The sequence below is a fragment of the Cygnus atratus genome, chromosome 13 (genome assembly GCF_013377495.2).
Source record: "Cygnus atratus isolate AKBS03 ecotype Queensland, Australia chromosome 13, CAtr_DNAZoo_HiC_assembly, whole genome shotgun sequence".
In the NCBI taxonomy this organism is placed as follows: domain Eukaryota; kingdom Metazoa; phylum Chordata; class Aves; order Anseriformes; family Anatidae; genus Cygnus; species Cygnus atratus.
Window position 1 is genome coordinate 2,743,924 of NC_066374.1, and position 26,080 is coordinate 2,770,003.

Below are 26,080 nucleotides of genomic sequence, written 5' to 3' on the forward strand. Positions count from 1 at the left end.
CCCTCCCAGAGAAGTTATCCTTTAGACAATCCAGCGATGTTGCTGGACACAAAATACTTCTACTGCTGTAGCTACTTCCACTAGAAGTGCAAGCTGGGCATTGTGCAAGACAGCAATAACTTAGTCTTTTCAGGGCAGTTTAGTGACAAAAAACAGGACACTTGCTAATGAAAGGCAAGAGCAGTAATTAGCTCAGGGGAGTAGTAGCAGTGTTCTACATTTTAATACATAGGATAAGTATCTGGAATTCTTTGCTTTTGAAGGAAAGAGTATTAACTCAACCCATGTGCTGCAGACTGGTGACCACTGCCTAAGAACAGCCCCAGCTAGCAACAAGGTCAAGATTAACTGGTTATTAAAGCAGACAAACTGCTGGCTGTACTAGAGGTGCTCACTATAGCTCAAGGGTGGAGCACAGCCCAGCAGCTGCTGCTACAGTGCCAATGAATCATTTCTGTGCCCACTGAGCTAGAATTTCCTGAGAGTCAGTCGCTATAGCTTGCAACTCTTCTTTCACAGGCAATTAAAATATTTTAAAATAATGTAATTAAAGATAAATTAACTCAGTATCTCAGAAAGAAAACCAAAGAAACGAAGCAACTGCCTGAGCTTGGGGTGTGCCTCTTACAAAAGGGAGGAAAAAAGAGTTCTTACCTCCCACATATATGCAGCAAGCTCAGGACTCCTGCTCTCCTCCTCTGAGATGTTCCTTCATGACCCTTCATGGAAAAATTAGAGGAGAAAATAATTTATGTTTGAAGGAACACTACTGCTACAGCCAAAAGAGGATGAAGGGATGGGAGAAGTAGAATATAAGTCATATTACCTGGTAACTCTTAATTGGTCTTTCTTCCCCTGTAATTTCTCACTGCCAGATACTTATTTCCAGTACCATATTGCTCGAGGAGATGCAAGGTCCATTGGAATTGGTCAATGTATTTCAAAACAAAGACTTTTAATGTCTATTTTAGTCACTGCCTTCAAACTCAGATAGGAAGTCATACTGCCTTCTGGTTTTAATTGAGGGCTTTCATCATGCTTCAGAAATTGTGAATTCTGTCAATGATTCACCCAAAGGAGTGAAAAATTAGTGCAAAACTGTGTTCCCCTCCTCATCTCCCCTCCTCAGCCTTCCCCTTCCCTCTCTACCCATCCCCCCCCCCAAAAAAAAAAAAAAAAACACAAGCAGTTAGCTGATTTCAGGTCTGCAGGTCTGCTGAGGCTTTCAGTCAAAGGTCTCTTAGAGCAGTTATTGTGAGACTGTTGCAACAATCTTGACAGTGTTTGGATAATTTTCACTGTTTGTTTACTGCTGGTAGGGCTGCTTCTGCCATGTATGAGAAGTACTGTTTTCCTTCTCTTCCCGATACAGGCTACATGCTATAAAATGAGGCCCTAAGTAAGGGGGCTGGTTTAGTTGGAGAAAACCCTATTCTTACAGCAAACTTGACTTTTACCGAGTTGTTTTAATGCAGTATTCTGAATAACAGAATAAGGAGGAAATTAGGTATTTTTAAAGAAAAAAAATATAATCCAAGGCATTTCAAAGTAATTGCCCACATTTGTGAAAATAAAATATGCTCACATCTATGGATAAAAACTCTTTCTATATCGAATTGACATATCATTCACATCAGGAAGAATCTGAAAAGGCATTACACTTTATAGTTATTTTTCAGCTTAAGCTCAGTTGTTTGTACAAGTGGGTACACTACCCGAAATTACGAGATCTATATATGTTTTGTTTTTACATACTGGGACCATATTTAGCACATCTCAAACCAAAGTACTGCTACGAAACTTAAAACAGCAAGCCATACTTGTCCCCTTTTACCGTAAACTCTAACGGCAGCCACCTATTTGATACTCTGCTGCAAAGAATTCCTTCCAAGCCTACTACATGCTGATAATAAAACTTCTATACCCAGTCATAGACAAAGCTACGAACCCAAAATTGACGTAATATTCTGCATTTAAAGCAGAAAGTATAATGCACTGATTTCCACCACCCCCCAGTCAACAACTCAGTTGTTTACCAGCACTACAGATCTATGACAAAGAAAACTTCTGAGTGTTTTGCTGCCTGTAACCTTCTACGCTAAGTGGCAGAGAAAATTGTAAAGGCTGAGAATCACTCCCCTGAAATATGCTAAAAGCTTCTCCAAATCTTCAGGGAAGCAGGGTGACAAAACCACTCTAAAAAGAAAGCAGCAGCAGGAAATGCATTTTTGACAGAATAAAACAAAAGTTTGTTTAAAAATAAAACCCAGACACAGAGCTACATGAACACGTATTTACTGCAAGTAGCTCTATGGAAAGCCAAGTCAGATAAATATAAACACTATACAGAGCTTCAAGCCAGTCTCCCAAAACCGCAAACGCGATGTGTTTTACAAAGAAAACAACATAACAATATTTACAATGGAAGACAAAGCCAGATCAATCAGCTCAACTTTAAAACAGATCTGTGAAGCAGAAATAGCAAATATAATGAACAGTTTCAACCATATATGTTTTAGTTTGTACAGACAATAACTGTCCAATATCAAATTAAATTTACAGGACAAACATTGTTCCATCATTGGTATTTTTGTACTATACAGCAGCATAAACGGGTAGCTGGAAGGTAGTATATATAGTGATATGTTTTACATATTCTGAAAATGTTCTTCCAGCACAATACTGAATAAATTAGTTGCTGTAAACTAAGAGATTCAAAAAGATTGCATATTTATTATGCCGTACCTGTTAGTATTTGTACCACTCTACTTGAGGTTACCCATTTAATTATTTATTCAGCATTTATTAAATCAGTGCTGTATATTGTACAATGGCAGCCTCAGGGATCTAATATGAAGTGTGTAAGATCATTATTTTCTTCAAAACAACCTTTTCCTTTCACGTTAAAGGTTTAGAACTACCTTCATCCAAATTTTGATTTCCTAAAAAAGATGTAAAGCTTTATAAAAAGCTGTCTACATATTGCATTATTAATTTACGAGACCAAATGAAAGCTATATGGTGAGACAGTATCATGGTCTAGAAAAGTGGTCATATTTCTAATTAGTGTATGTTTAGCAGCAACAAGGAACTGTACCAACTTGAACTTCTCTTCCAGAATCAAAAACAGGTCTGTGCTTTTAAATCCTCTAGCAACAGTTTTTCCTGTCACTAGACACTGTGTAAACTGATTGGTACCATGTGTCAAAAAAAAGTCTTCATGTTTTTAGTGACATGTACATTTTAATACTACTCAAAATAGATTTGAGTACACATCACCAAACAATCAAAACTGTACTAGTATTTTCAAGGTTGTATGTTAGAGGTGAGGCAGCCCAACAAATCAGTTGTACAATATACAATGTAGAGGATTACCAGCTGTGTGGTGCAGTACAGCATGAGGATTTGTGTACCACTTCTAAATCCTTTATCAATCGTCAGTGCCTTTTATTATACATTGCATGTACCAACAACTAGTGTCACGCTCTTAAGTTTGTAGCAGTGTTAAAAAGCCTAAACTCATTTCAACAAAAAAAAAAATCAGTACAAGAGTAAAGCACTTAAGCCCTGATTTTTCTGCAATTTATTTTAAGTGTCAAATCGTCACTGTTCGCGCTTTTTTAACCAGGATAAGGACAACTGATGAGCCAGTATTTTACTTCTTCCCATTATGCCACGAAGAAAGAACAAAAATAGTCCCAAATTAAAATGGGACTTTGGTTGAAAGTAAGATCAATTAGGGTGGTTTCTCTTTAAAAAGCTACAGCTGACAAATATAATGCAGAAGTCACAAACACTGGATATGACTCTGCACTTCTCCATTTGAATGCATGAACAAAAACCTCGTTTTACACAATTCATATTTATAAACAAGTATCTTGAGGGTAAGAAAAAAACAATCTACAAGACAACCAGCCCATTAATCCTACTTTGTACATACCAAAATTCTGAGCAAAAAAAAATTCAGTTTAAGCTCTGACAGACACTTGATTTAAAATACTCTAGCCTATGATCAAGAAATACCTCTTGTACCATGAAAGCAAAACATAAAAAAAAAAAAAAAAGGCAGAAGAGGTCTCTCCTTTTCAGACCAGTTCAGTCCCACGGGTTCTCCCCTCAAGCTCATATGCACCTCTCCCTCCCTCCTTCCGCCCAGCCACCTGAAAAAAAAAATAGCCTGAACTGCCAAAATATTTCTAAACAACACATGTTTTAAGCTAATCACTTGTTAATGTACCAGAGAAGCAAAACCCATGTTAAACAGACAATCGGAAACCAGCTTTGACTTCTCAGAATATAAATAAAAACTAATTAATGGGAGAGGCAGGAGGAAGAAAGGGGCATACAGGAATCTCCTATTAGCATTCATGCTGCCTCCCAAATAGATATGACAGGAAAGACCAAATTCCATCACCAAAGCACAGCTATGAAAAATCTCAATTCAAATTAATTCAACTGTAGAGAGCTGATGTCTATGAAAAACTAATTAAAAGGATGTGTGTCCATGTCCGTGCTGGTGGAAATGAAAGTAGCCGGCTGGAGCTGAGCTTTGCTTCCAAAAGCACCACACAGTTTCTGGAGTTACCAGCAGAAAAGTCTTCTCTTCCAACAATGGTTTCCATGGCAATGCAGTCAGTCTAGAAAGGGAAAAAAAAAAAAAGTCAGTGACATTTTAAGTGTGAGTTATATTGGAAAAAAATGTTTTCTAGCAAGGAGAATACATGGAGCTCATCCATTGCAGAAGTGACAGCTGCTGAATACAGAACAGGGTTTTCTCACCGGGGAGGAGGCACTACCAGATGATGCCATGCTCAGACACCCTGCACGGTGGGGAAGAAACTTGAAGGCTGAAGCAGGTGCCCGGGGACCACTGCACAGCACTGAGCTGACACGTGGACGCCGGACAGGACCTCGGACTGCAGCCAGCGCCATGCTGCTAACCCACGCGCTACGGGAAGGATCAAAGCTTGCAGTTTGCCATTGCCGATTTCGCTATCAATATTTCATTTAACGACAGCTCGACGCTCTCAACACGCTGGGCTACGCGCATAGCAGAGGCTATTACTAAGCACGCAACGCAGCATGAATGCAGAGCAGCTCTGTTCACCCAGATATAATTAAGGTTGCGGCAAGCACTCCCATTCACAACAGGTACAGAACTGCAACATAAACATTCACTGCAACTCCAGCTCCAAACAAGGAGTGGCAAGTCACGACAGCTGCATGCCCTGTCCTCAACTTTTCAGGAAAAAACATAATTTAGTTATAATAAGAAACACCTCAGAGTACAGTTTTCCTCGCTAAAAGGCAATCTGCCACACAAAAGCACATAGCAACAGTACAGAGACATCTTTACTGCTGTCAGCAAAACCCAGTGGCTTCAAACTGACTGGAAAAGACAAAATACAAGAGTGCTCAGTAAGATGGGGAGGAAATCATCACCTTGTGTTACAGGAAGATACGGGTGGGTGACAAGGCAGAAATGCAAGCAGGAGGGAGGATGACCTCGAAGCAAAACGCCAGCTCTGCAATTAAATGTGAACATGCCAAGGTGAGAGTGACTCAATGGGCTCCTGAGATGGAAAAAAAAATGATGAAGGGGAAGGTAAACACTTTCTGAAGTGGTGTGAACACAACTTGAGGAACATACAGAAAGTCACATTTCAGCTCATTACAGACCCTCTCCACTCCCAACAGAGCAATTAGGAACACTAATTTTCAGTCTGGAGTGGTACTATCTGCCAAATCACTGCGTTACAGACTCCCAGTCCTGACAGACTGTCCTCTTCCATCATTTTTATTCATTTTACTCTTTGCTTATCTAAGCACAGCACTTCCTTCAGCTGTACATCCTCCTTCTGGACCATTTATGTATCCAGCACTGTCTTTTCCACTTTGCATTTACGCTCACGAAGCACATGGTCTGCAGCTACTGTGTCAACCAACATCTCTACTCTTCTGACTGCTGTACCAGATTACGATTTCTCCCTCCTGGAAGTGCAGAGACAGCATTTGCAAACCCTTCTGCTTCTGTCCTCTTGGGCAAGACTGAGGGCACTGTCCTCTGCCAGGCAGTGGTGTGGGTCACTTCACTCACATCTTTCTACCTCCCCTTCAAGGTCTGGTGCACATGTCTGCAGGGACCTGTCTCCTGGCGTTACAGGGGAGAAGGGAATGGCAAGTTTGCTATCAGAGCAAAAACAACAGCTAGCATAAGAGAGTAAGTCTTCAGGAAGCATCCAATACAGAAGCACAGTGTAATTTCTCCTCCCCAAACCACACTCAGGGAGAACTCCCTGCCAGTGAGACGAACTGCACTACGGGAAGGCTTCACTGCTACCCGCAGAGAGGGCAGCGTGGCCTGCAGGAACAAAAGAGGGGGTTCTGAGCTTAATCCAGGCTGTGCTTTCCTGGGGGGTGTCACAAGGAAATCAGAGCTCAGTCTTGTTTTAAAGAAAGCTTAGCACTCAACTACCTCTGCCCCAGGAATATGCTGAGGAAAATGTGACCAACTAAAGAACAGGCAAGTGTTATGTATTATAATGCAAACCTGTATGTTTACTTACATATCCAATCACATAAAGTATGCACTTGTTAAACACACAAACTCCACCCTAAGTTAAAGAAGTTCTGATTTCAGTCCAGCTAAAAACACCACCTCTTCAAAAGAAAGAAAACACAGCAAAAAGCTCGGCTGGGCTGCCCCTGCCAGGGTAGCTGTGGCACCCCCAGCTCAGGCACCGGCTGCCGGGACTGACCCCACACGGTGTGAAAGGCACCAGGGCTGGAAGCACTGCAGAGGCACAGGGGTACCACAACTTCAGGGGGAGCCCCCTGCTCTGTCCCAGCACCACCTACCCCAAGGTTTGGGTTGCTGAGCTTCGTTTTTTCAAATGCAGAGCAATTCCCAAAATAAAGCAACTTGCTTTTCATAATTCAAGGAAAATACAGCCAAAAAAAATACACCCTCAACCCAAAAATCTCCATTTCTATTATTTCAGACATCATAAGATCACTACAAAAAGCTATTGCTTGTTACACACAAAGTGTGATGTGGTTAGTGATGGCTTTGTTTTTACAAAAGCCAAGTGAAGCTATTATTTTTGAAATAGTTTTTCTCTTTAGAAAAATATTTTGTTGTAGGACCAAAGGATGAAAACATGCACCACAGCTTGCAATGAATCACACCTCAACAACGCATGCAAGGGAACCATTAAAACAGTTGAAGCTTCTACATTAAACTTACCTTCAGTAAAAATTAGTATCTACCAACATCCCCCCCACCCCTTCCTTTCTTTGCACCTATGAGCTTACATGAAAGGAACTTCAAAAACCGTCTCTGCTTTCGTCAGTGCATTTTTCCTCCACGCCTAACACACAAGACACACCTGAAAGCTGTTTGACAAGTTATTCTAATCTCTCCACGCATATCCCCAAAACATTCTGAACAGCAAGGGACCAGCTGTTTGAACAGGACAATCCCATACAGTAGAACTCACTATTTATACCTAAAACTTTTTGGGAACTTTTATAAACTCATGCCAAATTACATTTAAGATGCTTGCCAGGGCCGGGGGGAAGCTTAAGAGCAAGAAAACCTGCTTAACTCCTAACTTTGGTTCTTTGAACAAACCTGGCAAAAACCAGAAGGCAGCACAATAACTAATTCGGAGGTAACTCTCATCACAGCCCCAAGTGACACAGATTAATTTATAGGAAACCAGAACAAAGTATCCTCAGATAAGCTTCGCAACAGCTTCTGAATTCCCTGGATTACCTGGCTCAGGTGCAGTCTTACACCACCGTAAAGTGGCTTCAGAGCCTCCCCTTCTCTGAACTCTATGCTGTGTGTTAAACAAGGTCTCATTAATTTGTTCCCCTTCTCCCTGTGATTATAAACCACACTTTTCATGGTTCCTCTTCATTTTTAAGCTAAAACAAAATTGTGACAACTGCAAACAAACAGAAGGGAGTCTCATGTAAACATTACCTACAAGCTGACAATAGCTTTATAAAGCCTGGAGTGTTTCAGACCTGGAGCTGTGGCTTGGTACCACTTCTTTTTACAAGCTGAAATTTCAGTATTGCAGTTGGAGCAGAACAGCTGGCTGATGCCCTGACTCATCCCCTCTTTTGGAGGGGGGGGGGATAAAAGCATCAAGCATTTATGTGTAGATATAGATAGAAATTGATATATGTATAGGTAGCAAAAGAACTCCTAAGACCTGACCACACCAAAAAATCCCACCCGAAATCCAAGGTGGGGCAGCGACTGAGGTCATGCAAGGTTCCCCCCACCAAGTCCCTGCAGCACCTCTGGAGCCATTCCTCCCCAGCGCCAGAGAGGGCCACCAGTCACCCACCGCCACCCCAGGGCACCAACACATCCCTCCCTGGAACCCGAGGCCAAGGGGCCAGTCCTGCAGAGCCAGCGGCTATTTCTGCAGTCGCAGCCACAAAGCCAACACCCATTTCCAAACCATGAAGCTGTACGAACTCCAGCTGATGCTGTTCCCCTCGCAGCATCCTCCCAGGACCATCCGCAGCGATCCCCCCATGCTACCATCACCGATGAGACCACCAAGCACTGGCTTTGTTCATATGAAGGCACCTCGAGCTGCGCAGAGCACCGCACGTGCACATACACAAGAGAAGTTAGTCAAAGAGCTGTAAAATGGGTTTTGTGTTAATGAGAACAAGGCTGATGTCTGTTGTGCTGCTGATACCCAGAGCCACCTCTGTGGTTGCTCACTAGAAAATGCTTAGGAAAAGACATGGGTTTATTTAGCGAGGCTACAGAAGTGCTCAGGCACTCCCCAGGGATTCTTCTCCCCCACACCTGATTTTCTTCTACCAGTCAATGAAGGTAAACTAACAGAGGCCATGAAGTGCTTGAGGAAAACAGCACAGCTTCTGCAGAGTCAGATATCTTATTTCAGTCTCCCTAATATACGATTCATCAGCCGACAATTTGCTATGTTCGTAGTACAAACATGAGACTTGCTGATCAACAGTAAGAAACAGATAATTAGCATTTCGTTACAGATACCGTATGAATGTATTTGACTCAACACTGAACAGTAAATGAAGCAACTCTTCTAAAAGGAAAGTAAACCCTAGATGTGAACTAGCTAGGAAAAGAGGAATAATGCTCACTGAGTAGCCCAGCCATCCCAAAACATGTATGCCACCAAATAAAACTCAGCGCCCAGCTCAGACATGACAACTCTGAACATAGCTTGCACTTGCAGAATCATCAGTGTAAACACGTCTCTGTTCCTGGACTTTCATAAGCTTTTCCAGGAAAATCTGCTCAGTGTACCTTGAGGGGAAAAAAAGATCTGATAACTGATCATGGCAACAAGTAAGGAAAAAAAAATGAACTCAAAACAAAACCCTGTATTTTTAAATACTGCTTAGAAATATAGTATTTGAAGTAGTTTTCGTAGCCCCATACACCAGACTCTTCTGTTTATTCAAACTTCAACTTTATGAAGAGTTTCTATACAAAAGCTTCATCCTTTATTCAAAATTGACTCAGAATCTCAAGAATTAAAATTCAACTTCCTACGAGCATTTAGTATGGAAAATGAATGCAGAAAGCATCCAAAAATTTTCACAGATCACCTCTCAAAATATATAAGCAGAGTTTAGATAACTAAACCAACATTCTCCTCGTTACACAAGTCTGTTTAAATTCACCAGTTTAAGATGAGATCGGATTATAAAACTACACACAGCTGTCATCTTCCCAGGGAGTAAATAATCAGAAGAAAAGGATCCAAAGGACAGAAAAGAAACTAAGAGGGCAAATATTTAAATTGGGATGGCAGCAGGCTGTTGCTCAGAAAAGCATTTAGCTTAAAATTAAGGAAGGCACAGAGAAAGAGCTCTGGAAGTTTTCTATGAAAAAAATCTATAGTTTTATAAAAATTAGGGGCAGAGGATTAGATCAATCTTAATTATTTAGCCTGCAAACCCCGTGTGTTCCATTTGAAAATGTATCAGATGAGAGTATATCCAATTTACACTTCATTTCCTGCATCTGAATTATTAAGGTCGTACAAGTCAGGCCACTTTAAAACAAACCAAGAGGTTTTAAGAACAGAGCAGACATCTCCTATTTCTCTCAAAGAAATCCATCCTAAATAGCATGTTTTTACAGGAAAGGCTTTTACTGACATAATTTTGCAACTGATTCCTAAAAGGATAAAAGCTTTGCTTACAGAAGATATTAATTTAAGATAATTAAATACTTAAAATCTCCATGTCAAAGACTAAGGCAATTTAATGCCTTCTGGAGAGCACCACTGAAGTTCTCCATTTCCTGAACTTCAGGTTGGGGGGAAACCAGAGTTAACTGGACTCGCACAGATCAAAAGCATCAGAACAGCCCCGGATCTTCCTGCACACGTGGCCACACCATACTGCTGTTGCTCAGTAGCCCACTAAACCCCAGCACGTTGTTTGTGCTACCAGGACAGGGCAGAAGGACTGTGATGGATTGCATTTCAATCCTTCCTCGGAGCACGCAGGCCTGGCAGGGGAAGGCAATATGCTCAAACACATTCTTCACAGATCAGTAAGAATTATTTTTTTTTGCCCCAGATCTTACCAAATACACAGTTACTATCCTATACCATTTTCTTATTTGATATTGATTTTAATGGTATAGCTTTAGACCTTGCTAGAGGCGAAGAGGTGTTATTTGTGAAAGGAATTTCTGCTTAATTTGCACGCTCGGACACCAACTCTACAAACACGTAGCAGAAAGCCCGACATTTACTGGAGCCACTGCGTACCCAGCTACTCTATGTAGGTAACCCAATCAAGGCCCTGACACAGAAAAACATCCTTATTTGGGAAGTATGTTAAACTACATGCTTACCATTAAGCACATATTTCGCATACTTTCTTCATTCAACAACAAAGCAATCATGTTCAACTTAAGCTAATGAATATATTTTGTACCTATGATTTGACTGACCTTTCCACAGGCAAAAAAAAAAAAGCAAAAACTTGTTTTAAAAAACAAAAAGCAACTGTTACATGATCCACTTGTCATTACATAAACTATTTGAACTCACTGGTAACAACACATACAAGTAAATTAGGTTCCTCTTCCTCCTTAAGATGTATTTCTAAAATTTACAAGACAAAGTTACTCCTACAAATACTCCATGTACAATAATTCACTCAAAACATGGTTCCAGTATCCTTACTGCTCAGCAACTTCACGAGCTAAAAAAACCTCTCCCATGCTTTAAGATCATTTTTATTTATTTCGCAGAAATGCCTTATCTTTTGCAACAGCGGCTTCTTTTTCTGTTTTAATAAACAGTAGTGGAGTTTCTAGGAAGGCATTATGCACAGTCCCTAGCTTCATCTCCTTTACCAATCCTATTCCTAGAATTAGGAAACTTACATGCAGTTTTGGCAGGGCCTGAACACCAACTCAAATTGCTCTTGACAGCTTGGTAAGTTGTTTTTTCGTTTTTCTGAAAACTAAACTTCTGTTTCAACGTAGCAAGATGATGCTAAGAATTATCTTCACTCCACTTAAAGACACACAAGTTCTCAATTTCAGATTTTCATGTTGCAGAAGAATGAAAAAGTCCTGCTTTCTCAAAAACACTAACAGCATGTGTGTCAAGGTACTTTGACTGACCTCCTAAATTGCACAAAACGTAGCTAAATTTTACCCCCAAAAACTCTTGTTTGTGCAGCTTATGGCAACACGACCTGCTACAGTTCACTCTGCTCTGGTGACAAAGGTTAGGAGTCTGTAAATGTCAACAGAGAGGAATACATTTCCTGCCCGTGCTCCTTCTGCAAGGCAGATGTTAAGAACTGTTGGGAAACAAATAGGAAAAGTAAACAACCACGTCAAATATGGGCACTGAGCAGCACGTGCAGTTCCAATTCCCTCATTCACAAAGGAGCTGGAATAACTGGAAGAGTCAAGAGTAGTGCAGAAAAACTCATGAAAGGTGTGCAACAGCTTCCCTGTGAGGAACTGCCAAGTAAGAGCCTGCACAGAGGTACTGGGATGTATCAGGAAATTAAAAAAATACAGATATACTGTACATCCCTGCTGTGTGAAGGAACTGCAGGAAGCCTCTGACAGCATGCAGGCTAAGGGTATGGCACAGGAGGATACGACATCCTAAGTGTCATGGAGAGAAAAGATAGGGTTCATTATCTCTTCCAATACACAAACAAGGGGCTGTCAAACAAAGCTGGCTCCAAAATAGACACGAAGACGTCTGTGTGCAGCATGCGCTGCCTCTGACCAAAGGCTGCTGTCACTACAAGGCGTTACACAGGATCAAAGAGGTTGGAAAAGTACTTGGATTAAAGATCCATAAAGGATTATAAAACAGACAAACTGCATCAGGCTCAGGAAATCCCCCAAGCTGAAGAATCAGAGGCTGGAATTATGCTTGTGGGGAGGTGTTCTGTCAGCCTGCCCTGTTCTTCCTCTGCTGGGTGGCGTCTGCTTGCAGGCACAGGTCTTTGGTTTGAGTGAGCAAAACTATTCTGATGAACACACCTGAGAGATAAAGGACTGTCACTCGTGACTAAATAACCAGCTCCCCGCCTTCCAACTCACCTTTTGTGATACTTTTCTATGGAACGCATCACATCTGCCAGTTCATCCTTAGCTCTTCCCAACCCCTTTAGTCACTGACACTTGAAAGCGCTCAGCACTTTCTCTTCTTTCGCCTCTATTATCGTAAATGACCATCAGAGGCAGAAGCTTGCTACGTGGCCACACACCACGTAAAGACACCATCCTCAGCCATGCCTTTAGCCCACGTGTGCCTGCACAGAAATCTTGCTATCAGCCACTACGTGCTCCCACACGGAGCAGTGGCACACACTGCTTTCTTCCATTTTGAAATCATCACATCACTGAGGATGCGTTCAATACCCCAAACCCTGGTTTATGCTGTGGAGAAAGAAGACTGTGCATGAAGTAAACTTCTCACTCCCAGCACATGCACAACAACCAAGGATAGGGCCTTCAGCTTCCAGGAGCAGCTCAGGGGCTCACCAAGGACAGAATTAAACGGTGCCAACACACAGACGAGTTTTAACCAAGCAAGCAACTCCTGCTTAGTGTTTACCACGTGTAACTTGCCAGCATTAGTACTTCAGTCACTTACACCTGCAGCAGTGACATGTGAATCAGGCCTCGCTGCTACCACTGCCAGACCCACTCGCAACCACCAGTGTCTGTTCAACCTGATCTACCAACACAAAACTCAAGTCATTTCCTCCTGCCACAGTTGTTGTGTTACGCTCTGGCTTCCACAGGCAGTCCTCAAGCAGCTGAAAGCGCCACAGTGGCGATCAGCTGACCCAGACCTCCTCCTTTCAAGGGGCTCTGCAATACAAATCCTGAAGGTGGATATATCCCTGCAAGTCATGCTACTGCCTCCCGATCCCAAATCCCCACTACACCTCCTTCCCAACACCAGAAGATCATCTGGATCCCAGAGATGCCACCCAGAAAGCTTGTGAAAAAAGGCAACAGTAATGCCAGAGCAGCTTCATGACCCCATCCACTTTTGGAGCGAAGTCTCAACACAGGGTGCAGGTCCACAGCGCATCAACCGTGCAGCAACACTAGCTAGGGTGACCCCGTGCTCCACTGCACCTTCCAGCATCCCTGCTGGCACCACGTCTGTCAGTCCCATGTCTGTCAGTCCCACAGCTGCAGGAAACCGAACTGACAAGAAGAAAACAACAACATGCATTCCACATCTGAAAGGGAGAAGTAAACACTGGGACACGCTCCTGACTCGGAGATTCATGTTGGCCCACATTCCTCTCACCGAGATTAATATCCTGGCCAGTGTTCTGACATTTACCTCACCCTCTTCAAGTCACTTAAACCATTACAACCGCTGTATTTATAGCTCTCTACCTTCCATCGCTCCCTGCCATGCGCATACCCTTCCAAGCGCCTCTACCAGCCTCCTCTCTCGCAACCGTTCGCAGGCAACCTTTTATCTCTGCGAGGCTCACTCTTATCTCCACTGCCAATGGCAGCAGCCTTGATCTTTATCTCACCTCCACCCCAGCACATTAAGTTTCATCCATCTCTTCAGTTTCATCTTCTGAACTGTAAGCTCTTGAGGACAGGGACTACCACGTGTACACCTGTGGCACAGTGAGTGGGACCTCAGCCCTGCCTCCCTGCTCAGGTTCTGCAACAAGCACGAGTAGGGGGCATGTCTGGAGCTACAAGCTTCCATCAGCAGATCCTCTGTGCTACTAGAGCCCCAACCACCTCAAGAGCCAACCTATTCAGTTTTTAAACGCATTTCTGACTGCTACCCTGTTCACCACAATCTGCAACTTAAAAACATCCGTTTCTAAAAACAAACAAAAAAATGCCACCACCACCCAGAAAAACACCACAGAGTAAAATACGGATGGCAAATACCTCCTCAAATCTCTCACACAAAAATACTCTGGAAGCCCAAACTCAACAGTGAATCCTGTTGTTGAAAACCCAAACAGCTTGCATTTTTTTTCTAACCGACTTAAAACACAAAGAAATCCGTAAGTATGGAGCAAAGTATCTTTCTGGCCCCCTAACCCTTATTTGTTTAGACTACTTATAAACAACCTGAAGATGAGCTGCAGTACTCCAAGCCAGTTCCTGCATCAGTGCTGATGGGTGTTTTACCAGCATCCAGCTTGTGCTAAGGAATGCCTTCAGCCCACCCGCCCCCATACGCTCTGGGTACTCACACAAGGAAACCACAGGTGCCCAGACCTAAGCAGAAGCCTTTCTGTACTGTTTACTGCTTCACTGGGGCCACATTAGCTCAATCAACAACAAGGTGCCACAAAAATCCTAATACGTGTCAATGGCTTAAATAGGGTTCTCACACGGCTCACATTGGTAGCTCTTCTTGCTCTAGCATACAGCACGTTCTTATTTATTTAACGAAGCATAACATCATTAAGAGCTCTACAAACTCCGGGTATCCCAAGGTATCTGTGTGTAAAGGAACATCAGTTCCCAAAAGCATTTCAGGCTCAGGCTATCCGGTGTCCAAGAAAGTTATACTGCAAATTCAGCTGTTGAGCAAGAGCTATAAACAATAAAGCATGTTGGCTCAGCATGAGCACGGGAACAGAACCGCACTACTCCCTGTGAAAGGAGGATATCATTCATTAGTGCCTCAATAAATTTAGAAGCAAAGTTTACCAGTTTGATATTTATAAGTTCATGATAATCACATGCACACGATACAGTGAACACAAGCAGCATTCACCTTCCAGCAGTAATTAAAAAGTTCTGAATGTTCCTGAGTCACATCAAATTGTATCATCACCTTGGAATTATAGCTAAATCTTAACCATATTAATTTCAGTATAAACCATCTCTTTCAAAAGCCCTTTCTTCTCAGAAGATTAAGATTAGCCCTCACACTTAACTCACAAATGACTGGCGCACAGCACACACATACTCATGCGCAAGCAAGCTGGATTGTTAGCAGCCAGCTACGTAGCGAAATTACTAGGAAAACAATCTTTGGAATTAATCAACTTTTGTCCCTCAAGATACAGTTCATGATTTAACCGGGGCAGAAAACTCTTCCCAGCAGTCTATTACACTGCTGCTCCTGGGGTAATTAATGTTCCACCCAAAGCAAAATCTCCACAAATCCAAACACTTGTATGTTCAAGATCTTTTAGACAAGATATTCCTATGATGTCGAGCAACACCTCTGCGATGCCTTTGATGAGTCAGGCTAATTTACTTTTGTCTTCCCCCTGCCCTCAAGAATGTCACAAATCCCCACTGATCAAGGTTCTCAGCTAACCTGTAACCACCTCGAAGCTCAGTGACCTTTACAGAGATGCAGGGCTTGATTAAAGCTAGAACATACTTTTTCCTTTTCTCCTATTAATTGCTTCAACCTGTAAGGCTCTGCTTTAGCCAGTACGACAACAGTGTACCATCATCACTGGATTGTTGCTAACGTGCAAAAGCTAAACATCAAAAAAAGCCAAAGAGCAACTTGCAGGGTGGACAATAGGACTCACCTCCAACCAGGTTGTTACTGACCATTTAAGGATGACTCATAAGACAGTACTACATTTTTAGGACAAAACAGCAATAATAATACATCCCCAGGCTCCAGAAAGCTTTCCTCTCTCACCTCCTGCCTTTCAGTTTTATCACTCCACTTTCCTTTGGATTGAAGACTGGCACATGTGATCACAATAGTACTTAAAATTGTAGGATTTGGATCAGAAAAAAACAGCAAATTTCTTAGCACTACACACAGGACAGCATTCAGCAGGTGTTTGGGAGCACCCTGTGCCCACAAACAGCGCACAAGCACACACCAAGTCACAACACAGCACTACGACCTCTCAGCACCATCCAAAACCTCAAGGCATAAACCCTCCCTTCCCAGCAATCAAAACAAAGAAAACTTGTTAAATATCCTTTCATAAAAAAGAGCATACGCAGAGCCTAAACCCCACCGAGCTGTACCTACTGCTAGCAAGGGGCCCTGGGACATCACGGGAGGGGACAGCATGAAGTTGTGGAGGCAAAACTGAAAAGGCAATGACACATTCAAGATTTCACTGAAAGACTGAAGGGGAAAAAAAAAGCCATTTGAACCAGTTCTGGTTTCTCCTGGAAGTCCCAGTGTCTTGCAGCGGTGCTTTAACCTACGAGACAGCTACACGCAGAAATGTTTAGACTTTCAAAAAAAAAAGACACATGACCATTAGCTGCAACTATGGATGTAAAATCTGGAGAGCTGATTTTCCAAAAGCATTTCAACACTCACTACCAGTACTCTCTCAGCAGCAGGGGAACATTCTCAACTCAGATTTTCTCACCCAAGCACCAGTAAAACCTAGCTGATTCTTGGTCAAATATGTCATAATTAACTCACTCCCACACCACAAGACAAAAATCTGTTCTGCCTTCAGTAGCTCGTATCCTACTTGAAAAAGTTACCCTGGGTATTTTTAAGCATAGCAGTAAGTCACTCAAAACTGTTAAAGTGGCATCTGTTACAGCAAGATTTTTTTTTTCCTTTCAAGAATGATTATCCCTCCAACACTTACAAGATTCAGGCTACATGGCTGCGTTCAGATTATTTCAGAAGGGTTCTTCAAGTTATTTTTAAATGGGTCCCTGCCCTAAGTATTCCTCCGATACAAATGAGCCTCAGTTTGAAGCAAACTTTCAAAAACCACTGGTCTGAAATCCAAAAGGGGCAGTTATTTGTCTGGTATCCTGTAAACTGTAATTTACTATATTAGTAAGAGCTAAAACCTCCAGTTGCTGAATTCCTCAAAGTGCATATTGTTTACCATATTCAAGATTCTGCATTTCAAACACACCAGCTCCCATAAAGGATCCGGACAACTTAGACTCAAAGTTTTGCTCTACAGCTGTACTTGTTTTCCTGCCTCTCAGCTCCCCGGAGAACACACAACATCTCACACAAGTCTAACACAGGAGTAGATTAAAAAGGTGAGGAACATTTAAATTCTAATCCTGCACTTTAGCAAACTTCTGAAATAGTATCTTAACATGCCACTAGAAAATCAGGTAGAGATAAGATTAAAGAGTGGGTGTAAAACAGGCAGGTGGCTATGAAGCTGAACATTACATTTACTCTGAACAGTCTGTTTTGTTTTTTGTAGTCCAGGATATCTTTGTAGGTTTAGTATTTCTAATTATGTCTGCAGAAATTTTTATTATACATGACCCATTATGCAGTTTATTACCGCCCCATTCTCATTATCATCCGCAGTTTCTACGAGGTCCAATAACAAGGTGTACATTAGCTAAGCCCTGTCTGAAGTAGCTTTTGTGTTCTGTACTCCTAGCACAAAATTTCATGACTCAGATTCATGTAATCAAAACTGCAAACCGCTTGCTTCAATATTGTGTAACGATTTCATGATGAAACTGTTTTGCTAATGACCTCCTTAAACTTCAGGCATTAAGGATCACAACCTTATTTTCCTTTTAGCATCTTTTTCATCGTAAAACCTGACCTCAATTTTGCCTAAACCCTAAATAAAAGTTAACAGCAAGCCAGATCTATTTACTTATCATGTTAAGTCAGTGCTCTCCTTCTCCTCCACCCATTTCATGAATGGAGAAGGGAAAAAAGAGTTAGATTCACATCAGTGAACCTGAACCAGAAGTAGTTTGGGAATTACAATGAGGGGCAATGATGCATTGGAAATCTCTCTCCATTTCACTCTCAGCAGTTAGGAGAATGCAATATCCCATTTAAGCAAACAAAAACAAAGCAGAAAAGCGAATAATCAGACGTTGGGAAGTGTTCTCCTTTGAGTGTAAGTGCAGTTTAGGGAGAAGAGATTAAAGTTCTTTACCCAATAGAATTTAAAAAATACAGGATAGCTCCTTCCTAGGAATTAAAGGGTAAATGCATCTGCTAAATATTTTCCTTAAGAAAGTATTTGACCACACAGACGATTTTCCAGGCTAAGACTAGGAATAAAGACAGCACTTCTGCTAAAAGTCTGCAAAAGTATTAAAAATATTAATTACACATAGGGACGCACTGCACCTCTTCAGGACATAAGAGGTTTAAGAATGGAGATTTATTTCCACTATTCAAGATGGAATTTGAAAGTTTTTTTTCTGGATTACACATTCTCTTAAGTATTGAATAAAAGCTTCACTGCATTAGAAACTGATAAGCTGTTTAAGGAGTACACTTCTACAATTATGCTTGCTATAGCTCAGAAACCTGATTTAACGTGAGAATGAAAACTAGTATTTTTATAATCAGTAACTTTAAGTCATTGCTAAAGAAACAGATACACACCAGCAATTTACACCACTGTATTTACGTTTGGCAAGCTGCTTTTAGTCTGGACTACTCCAAAATCTGTCCACCCCTCTGTGAGGCACCTAGAAATGAACAGTGTCCACACCCCATCTGCCCTCCTCCTATGCACCATGAATATTGGATGCTGTCTTTGTCAAAAACTGACAGACCTTGTTTTGAAGTTGTTTTGTTCTGTTTTTTCTTTTTAGGACTACAGGGAAGCCACCAACCTAAGCTCTTACTATTCTCATGCTTTATTTCCTGCCAGTGTCCATGTTTTTATAAGCAGTTTCTCTCACTTCATTTTAATGCATGTCATTTCCAGAAAACAGACTGACAGCAAAACACACCAGCAGCAAGTCTCCTTCCCCTCCAGACCTTGTAATAGATAAGGAAAAAGCCCCAAGCACAGGCCTGCGGATATTTTGCTGTAGCTGCAGTAAGCAAATCATTTAACATAAATACAATTCCTGAACAGTCTCTGGAAAAATGTTTTTAAACACAGTATTTACAATACAGCCAAAATGAAATCACCTGTTTGGTGTTCCTGCACTTTTAAGAAATTTTACAAGTTTAACAGTCATATGAGGGGAATAAGGTCAAGTAAGAATCCTGCTGTCTTTGGGAGTGCTTCTTCTAAAAAAGAAATCCACCGTGGCAATCAGTGTGCCTTTGACTTAGCGGACAAATCTTTGAAGTGCTGAAAGACTAACTTTGGAAGAAAGCACTTCTTGGACTGGCAACTTTCAATGTCTTCTAAATCTGATTCCAACCAACAAAACAAAGCAGGGAAAAAAAACCACTGAGGCAAACCACACATTTCTGAGCAGCCCCAAGCACTGCTGCCAGACTTTGAATGGCATGCTAGCTGAGTCAGGCTTACACCTTCCCCTATTAAAGGCTACACAATTTTAAGCTCCTACACTACCTTCTGCCTTTAGACAGTTTTAAAGTGAAACTAGGAAAAAAAAAAAAAGCTATCATTTCAGTGTTTAGAACTGTAATTAAAAATATAAAAGGCAGGAACAGCCTGCCCCTTTACTGCTTTCTCTATTGACAGAGAAGTAGACAAATATCAACGTCCAACAACGATTAAATATTTCCTCTTAGTAGTCATCAATTATTGACTACACACACATTTGCAGAGAGGAAAACATTTCCAACACACAGAGTTTTCTGTCTGGGTAGGTGAATTACTGTAAGGAGCTGAGTGGGCCACTAATACCAAAATATGGATTATGCTTCCAAAGAAAACGTTAAAGTGCAATGCAGCACTTGCATAAACACTGCTGGTTAGGCGGGGGACATACACAATACCCCCAACAGCTAATTATCTTTTGCTCTCATTATGAGAGCAAAAAGCTTAAGCCATGAATAGGAGCGTCCCTATTCTTCCTGCCCATCCCCAACACCCTAACTTTTTATGCATACCTCTAACTACTTTACCTTAAGCTTGGTCAAGCTCTACTGACAACCTGAAAGCTAGCAGCCTGCTCTCCAAAGCTTCAGACATAAAATACACCCCTCTGAGCCTGCTCTTCCTCTACCACTGGCACTCCTCATAAGGCAGATCACTGCACAGCAGAAGCATTACGGCTTGGCTAAGCCCCCGGACACTGCAAAAAGGCGGCGAACTCGAGGGTACAGGCTGCAAGAGCCCCTCACCACCCTCCCAGCCATCAGCAGATGGCTTCTCCTGAGGTTACAAGGATACTTAGGGGACCAGAACTCAAAAGCAGCATACCAAACCTTCGAGGGAAAAAGAAATGTGAGTTGTTTACCTAAGATTCAATTAAATAAATGCAGGCAGATTTGCACATAGAAAGCCCTGAAGTATGCATTTCACCCACATTTATTGACATAAACAGATCTAAGCCCCAACTTCTGATTTCTGAACCCCGTTTAGCAGTTCTCAGCTCCCTATCCACAACACCAATTACAAAATTTCAATCTCAAACCAGTTGAGGAGTCATCTAGTTATAAGAAGGGAAGTTATAAGAAGGAAAGAGGAGGAAAAGGAGGTGGTGAAAGAAAAAAAAGCTATCATAACCTCAGGACAAGAATTCACAATACAAAATATGATTAGTGTTTATACTATGAAAATTCTTTCATAAAAAGTCTGGGCAGATGACAGTTTGATTACACCTCCCAGGAGAGTTCCATCACCCTTTAGGCCAAGGACCACGTCCTTTTTTTGTGTTCATTCAATGCTTAGGTGACTGCACTACTACCAGTTGTACTAGAATACAGAAGATTATAGAAACATTTACCCTATTTTGAAGACCACATTTCAGTATTAAGTAAACAATCTAATTCCTATAGTTAAGCAAGCATGAAAGGAAAGTGCTTTTAAAGTCACAAACCTTTTCGCGCGGCGTTACACTTCAGACCATCGGACCTGGTGAAATCTATGCTTACGTAAGCTCCACTGTCCAAACTCGAAGTACCATTTTGGAGATGGCAAGTTGGCGTTGCAGTACTTGCCTCACAGCTTATAGGATCATCGCGTAAATTCAGAGCTATGTAGTTTAAGCCATTCTGAAATCCAGTTGAGGTATCCCTGGACATTTTGCTTTCCTGACCATCAGAAATGTTTTCATCTGGTTTTAACCAAACATTGTCAAATGAGGCAGAGCTGTGTCTTTTGCTACTATCAGTAAAGAAAGAGGAGGAAGTCGTCACAGTCCCAGCAGAAGAGAATGTTTCAGAACTGTGTCTCCTCCTGCCTTGGGGATCGGCTCGGATCACCTTCGGTCCCATGGGAGGATCGGCGCTAGGAACAGAGAAGCTACTGCTACCAGCGTATCGATCGACAATGCACAGTCTGTTAACTATGGAAGAAGGACTATCAATCTTTACTCCGTCGTCAGATTCAGAGGCAAACGGCCGCGGTGGTGTCGCTGCCATGTTGAATGCCATCTCCGTGTAATCGTCAGTCCTGTTACTTGCAGCGCTAACACACGCGGTACCAAAGGAGAGCCTAGCATAGTCAGGATTTGGTTGGTTTCTAGGAATACTGGAACTTGCATAAATTGAAATATCCGTTAAAGAGTTGGAAAGTTCTTTAGCTACTTTTGGTGACTGTACATCCAAGTCAACGCTCATATAATCAGAGAGCGGGGACTGTCTGTGGTCACTACTCGAGCCCAGAGATGACGGTGATCCCTCTGCAGATAAGGAATACGGTGTATTACTTGCCTTTTCATTAAAATCGATATTTATGTATTCACCAGGACTTGCTGGCTCAGGTGGAACAGTACGATCATACATTCTCGGGATAGTATTACTTCCCCTCGTACTGAGCGGGAGCCTCGTTGGCCTCGTAGCCCTGTTCTGCACAAGTCCTTCATCTGAACCTTTCACCACTGGCGACTTCGAGATGCCGTTAGACAGGGCTTCGCTGTTGATGCTTTTTACGTTTTCTGGTCCACCATACAGGAGTTTTCCAGGTGAAGACATTGGAACGTATTCACTGTGGTCACTGTTTTGTCCTGATAACGCCTTAAAGCTTCGGGGCAAAGAAAAATACGAACTGAAACCTTTGGAAACAGAATTATTATGAATGTAATTTGAATCACCAGGGTGCTTTGGAGCGGAATTACCAGGAGACATATCCATATACTCATTGTTTACAATCTTCTCATTACTTCCTTTAGAAATAAATCCAGTTAAAGGACTTCGTACAGGTGAAGAGCTCACCTTTGGAAACATCATCATATATCCTCTGGAGTCAACCTGAGACGGTGACCATGAATTGTTTATCTGTTTCGGAACAGACATACTTTTAGGAGTCATTGGAAGATAATCACTGCTACTTGACAGAGAAGATGCAACTCCTGGCATCATTGGCATGTACCCATCGTCTCTAGCTTTACTCCTGCTTTGGTTGCATACAGAGTCAAGATTACTGTCATTGTATTCCAATTCATGGTTACCTTTCAGTTTTGGTGTTTCGGAGTACAGCAATCGCCCGTGATTTCCCACAGAGTCTTCATCTAACGAAGCCGTCGTTTGTGTCATTTTCTGCTGCACTGCTACAGAAGTTGGTTTAGTTAGAGAGTAAGTTCTTTTCCTGAAACACTTTTCAGCCTCCATATAATCATCTCTCGAGCTATCGTCCGCTTGCTGCTTACTCATGGACATGTACTCACTCAGACAATTCTCCTCTCTGATAGGTGGCGTGTTTCCCAGGGAATCTGGTGTATTACTCCTGACCCGAAAGTACCTGAAATCTCCAGGGCTGGAGCCGTACTCATCAGAAGAGATAAAACCCCCATCGCTTGGGGAACCGCAGACAGAGGAGCTAGAAGGCCTGGTCAACATGTCTGAAGCAGAGCCATGGCCACTACTGGAAGAAACACTGATGGGACTGGTAGTGGAGGGAAAATGAGATACGGGCAGCGACGCAGACCGGGTGTGATATGACGAGCTGAACGCGGCTCTAACGTACCTTCCGCTCCCTTCTTGCCGGCCCAAGTTCATCCTTGCAGTATTCAGGTGGATGAGGCTCCCCGTCACTGACCTAAAAGGCCTGGCCATGGTGCCTTCTCCTTCGCTGGACGTTCTGAAGCGATAGGAGTTGCTGCTTTTGGTGGTCGGAGGCGTCCCTCCAACAACGCTCTCAGTTCTAGATCTTCTCTGCAAGCCCGTCTGGCTGGGGGGCAGGTTGCCCAGGTGCCTCCTAGTGGTGATGAAGGAGATGGGGTTGGTGCCGCCACCGCCACCAGAAGACTGGCTTTTGCTTCGGGGCCGGAACTCCGCAAAGGCCTTTAACGCTTTCATGGTCTCCAAAAAAGTCTCGTGCATGTTCTGGGCAACCACCGAATCATCCACTTGCATCCAGAGCTCTCCAGGCCCGATGGAAGCGGATCTGCCCACTTCAATGAAAAAGAAGTTCTCCGAGTGCCCACACCGGCGGATGTTCATCAGCTGCAAGTGGACAGAGGGCACCTCCGAGTTCAGCTTGACGAGGTGGATGGCCTTGCTGGAGAGGCACAGCCTGTACACCCCGGTCAGGTTTTTCGTTTGGCCCAGTCCTTTGGGTTTCACGTTGACCTGCCACACCTCCTTGAAGACGGTGCCGGGCCTCAGGGCTGCCCCGTAGTGCTCGTCATCCTCATCCACCTGCTGATCCGCCTGCTCCTCCTGCTCCAGAAACCCCCTCTTGCTCTGGCTCATCAGCTCGCTGATCGCCTGGTACCAGGCCTCCTGCTCGGCCTCGTTCTCCGCCAGCATGGCGAAATACTCGTCCTTGGTGTACAAGGCGATGATGTGCTTGTGCTTGGCGTCTGCCCGCCGGCTGACGGTGAAGCACTGGTAGAGGGGGATGACCCTTTTGGGCGGGGGGCAGCACAGCCCCGCCGCCCCGCCGGCGGCCCGCAGGCTGCTCTTGAACTTCTTCTCGCTGTCGTAGTACTCCAGCCGCGCCGGGGCCAGGCGGCTCTCGGCCCGCAGCACGAAGTACCGCTTGTGCCCGTGCTTCTGCTTCCTCAGGTAGCCGCACTTCCTCACGTCCTCCCCCCCGCGGGCCGCGCTCCCGGGGGGCTGCCCGCCCCGGGCGGCCCCGCTGCCGCCGGGAGCCTCGGGGGGCCCGCAGAGCGAGGCGCTGGGCGAGCGGCGGAGCAGCAGCAGCAGGTGGTGGGGCTGCGGCGACGGGCAGCGGCCGCCCTCGGCCGGCTCCCCCTCGGCACCGGCGGCGCCGTTCACGCCGCTCGCCATTTTAGCTGCCGGCCGGGCGGCGCAACGGGGCCGGGCGGCGGCAAGCCGGCCTCACCGGGAGAGGAGCCCCCCGGCGGCGGGTGGCGCATAGAGGGGAGAGGACGCCAGGGGAGGCGGGCGGCCGCTGGGGCCGTTGGCGCGGCCGCTGGCTCCGTCGGTCCGGCCGCTGAGGTCCGTGGCTCCGGCCCCGTCCCCCCGCCGCGCCCGGTTACTCGCGCTCCCCCGGGCAGCCGCGGCGGCGGCACGGCGAAAACATCACGTGACCCTCCCCCCGCCGCCGGAGGGAGGGGGGAGCGCCCCCGCGCGGAGTGGCGCGGCGGACGGCCAATAGGAAGCGGAGGTCTGGCGCCGACGGGCCAATCGGAGAGAGGGGGAGGGATTTGAGGAGGGGAGGGGGAGGCTGAAGGCCCGAGGGGGTGTTTCTTGTGCTGGAGGAGCCGGCGCTGATTGGGTGAAGGGGTGCTGAGTGGCGGGGCGGTAGCCAATCCGCGCCTCACACACAGAGCGCCGGGAGGGCGGGGGCGAGGCGCTGCGTGGAGTCGGCGGCGCGAGTAAACACGCAAGGCGGTGCAAGGGGCGGGGAGCTCGGACAAGATTGGCAGACCCTCAGCCCAATCAGCGCCGCGCGGCCGAGAGCGAGCGGCTGACGTCGCCGTCCCCCTTCCCCCCCCCCTCCCTCCGGCTCCTTTTTAAAACGCTCCCGCCCCCTCCCGGCGGCTGAGGCTGATTGGCCGGAGGGCGGGGAGTAGGCGGGGCGAGCGGGCGGGAGGGGGCTCCGAGGACGTAAACAAGGCGTCAGGGTGCGGGCGGCCGTTGGGGCGAGCGGCAGCCGTTGGTCTTTTGCGCACGGCCCCGCTCCCTTCAGGCGCTCGGCGGGCCCAGGGAGCCTCCCCCAGCCGCCCTCTGGTCCCAAAATGCGGGGGTTTGCACCCGAAATTCGGCCGTTGGGGCTCTGTCTGGCGGCGCCGAGGCGGCCGCGCTGCCGTTGTATGGCGAGTGAAGAGCAAAAGTCCTTTTATTTTGGGGTGAATGGACACTTGTGTGCCGTAAAATTTTCTTCTACATTAAGTGTTTTTTTCTTCTAGATAAAATGTCGTGCCCTCAAAACGCAGGGCTGGAGGTTGCCAGAGGCACAGATGTAACTCAAAAGCTGTGCCACCTTTTAAGTCTAATATCTGAGGGAGCAGAACTGCTTCTAGCCCTTCATCTACCTCCGCAGTGCTTTCATCGTCTCTGAATCTGTTCTTTCCACTGCCAGCCTCTCCAGTGTCCAAAGAGGCAGTCAGTGGGCACGGGAGCGCAGCACTTCTGTGACCTTACCTGCAAACTTATGCAGCCATGAGCAGAAAGTTGTTCTGCCCTCCCGTGCAGTATGGCAGCTCATAGTCACTCAGCAGACATCGGAGTTGCCGATCGATGCAACCCCCATGGTCTTCACCTTCTTAATAAAAGTCCCTGCACCAAAGTTGGATTTAATTGGAGTTAGGGGGCTGTGTATA

At 44.5% G+C, this 26,080-nt stretch overlaps 1 protein-coding gene across 1 annotated transcript; it reads right to left on the reverse strand.

Moving 5' to 3' along the window:
* Positions 1 to 1,663: 1,663 nt before the first annotated feature.
* Positions 1,664 to 24,581, reverse strand: IRS4 (insulin receptor substrate 4). Its single transcript, XM_035541654.2, has 2 exons — positions 21,227 to 24,581; positions 1,664 to 4,637 (listed from the first exon to the last, which is right to left on the reverse strand). The coding sequence occupies exons 1-2, from the start codon at positions 24,579 to 24,581 to the stop codon at positions 4,633 to 4,635; spliced, it is 3,360 nt and encodes a 1,119-aa protein (XP_035397547.1). The 3' UTR covers positions 1,664 to 4,632.
* Positions 24,582 to 26,080: the final 1,499 nt, after the last annotated feature.

What these genes read in the sequence shown, in the direction of transcription:
- IRS4 (XM_035541654.2), bottom strand. Translation starts at nt 24,581, where the DNA reads ATGGCGAGCGGCGTGAACGGCGCCGCCGGTGCCGAGGGGGAGCCGGCC.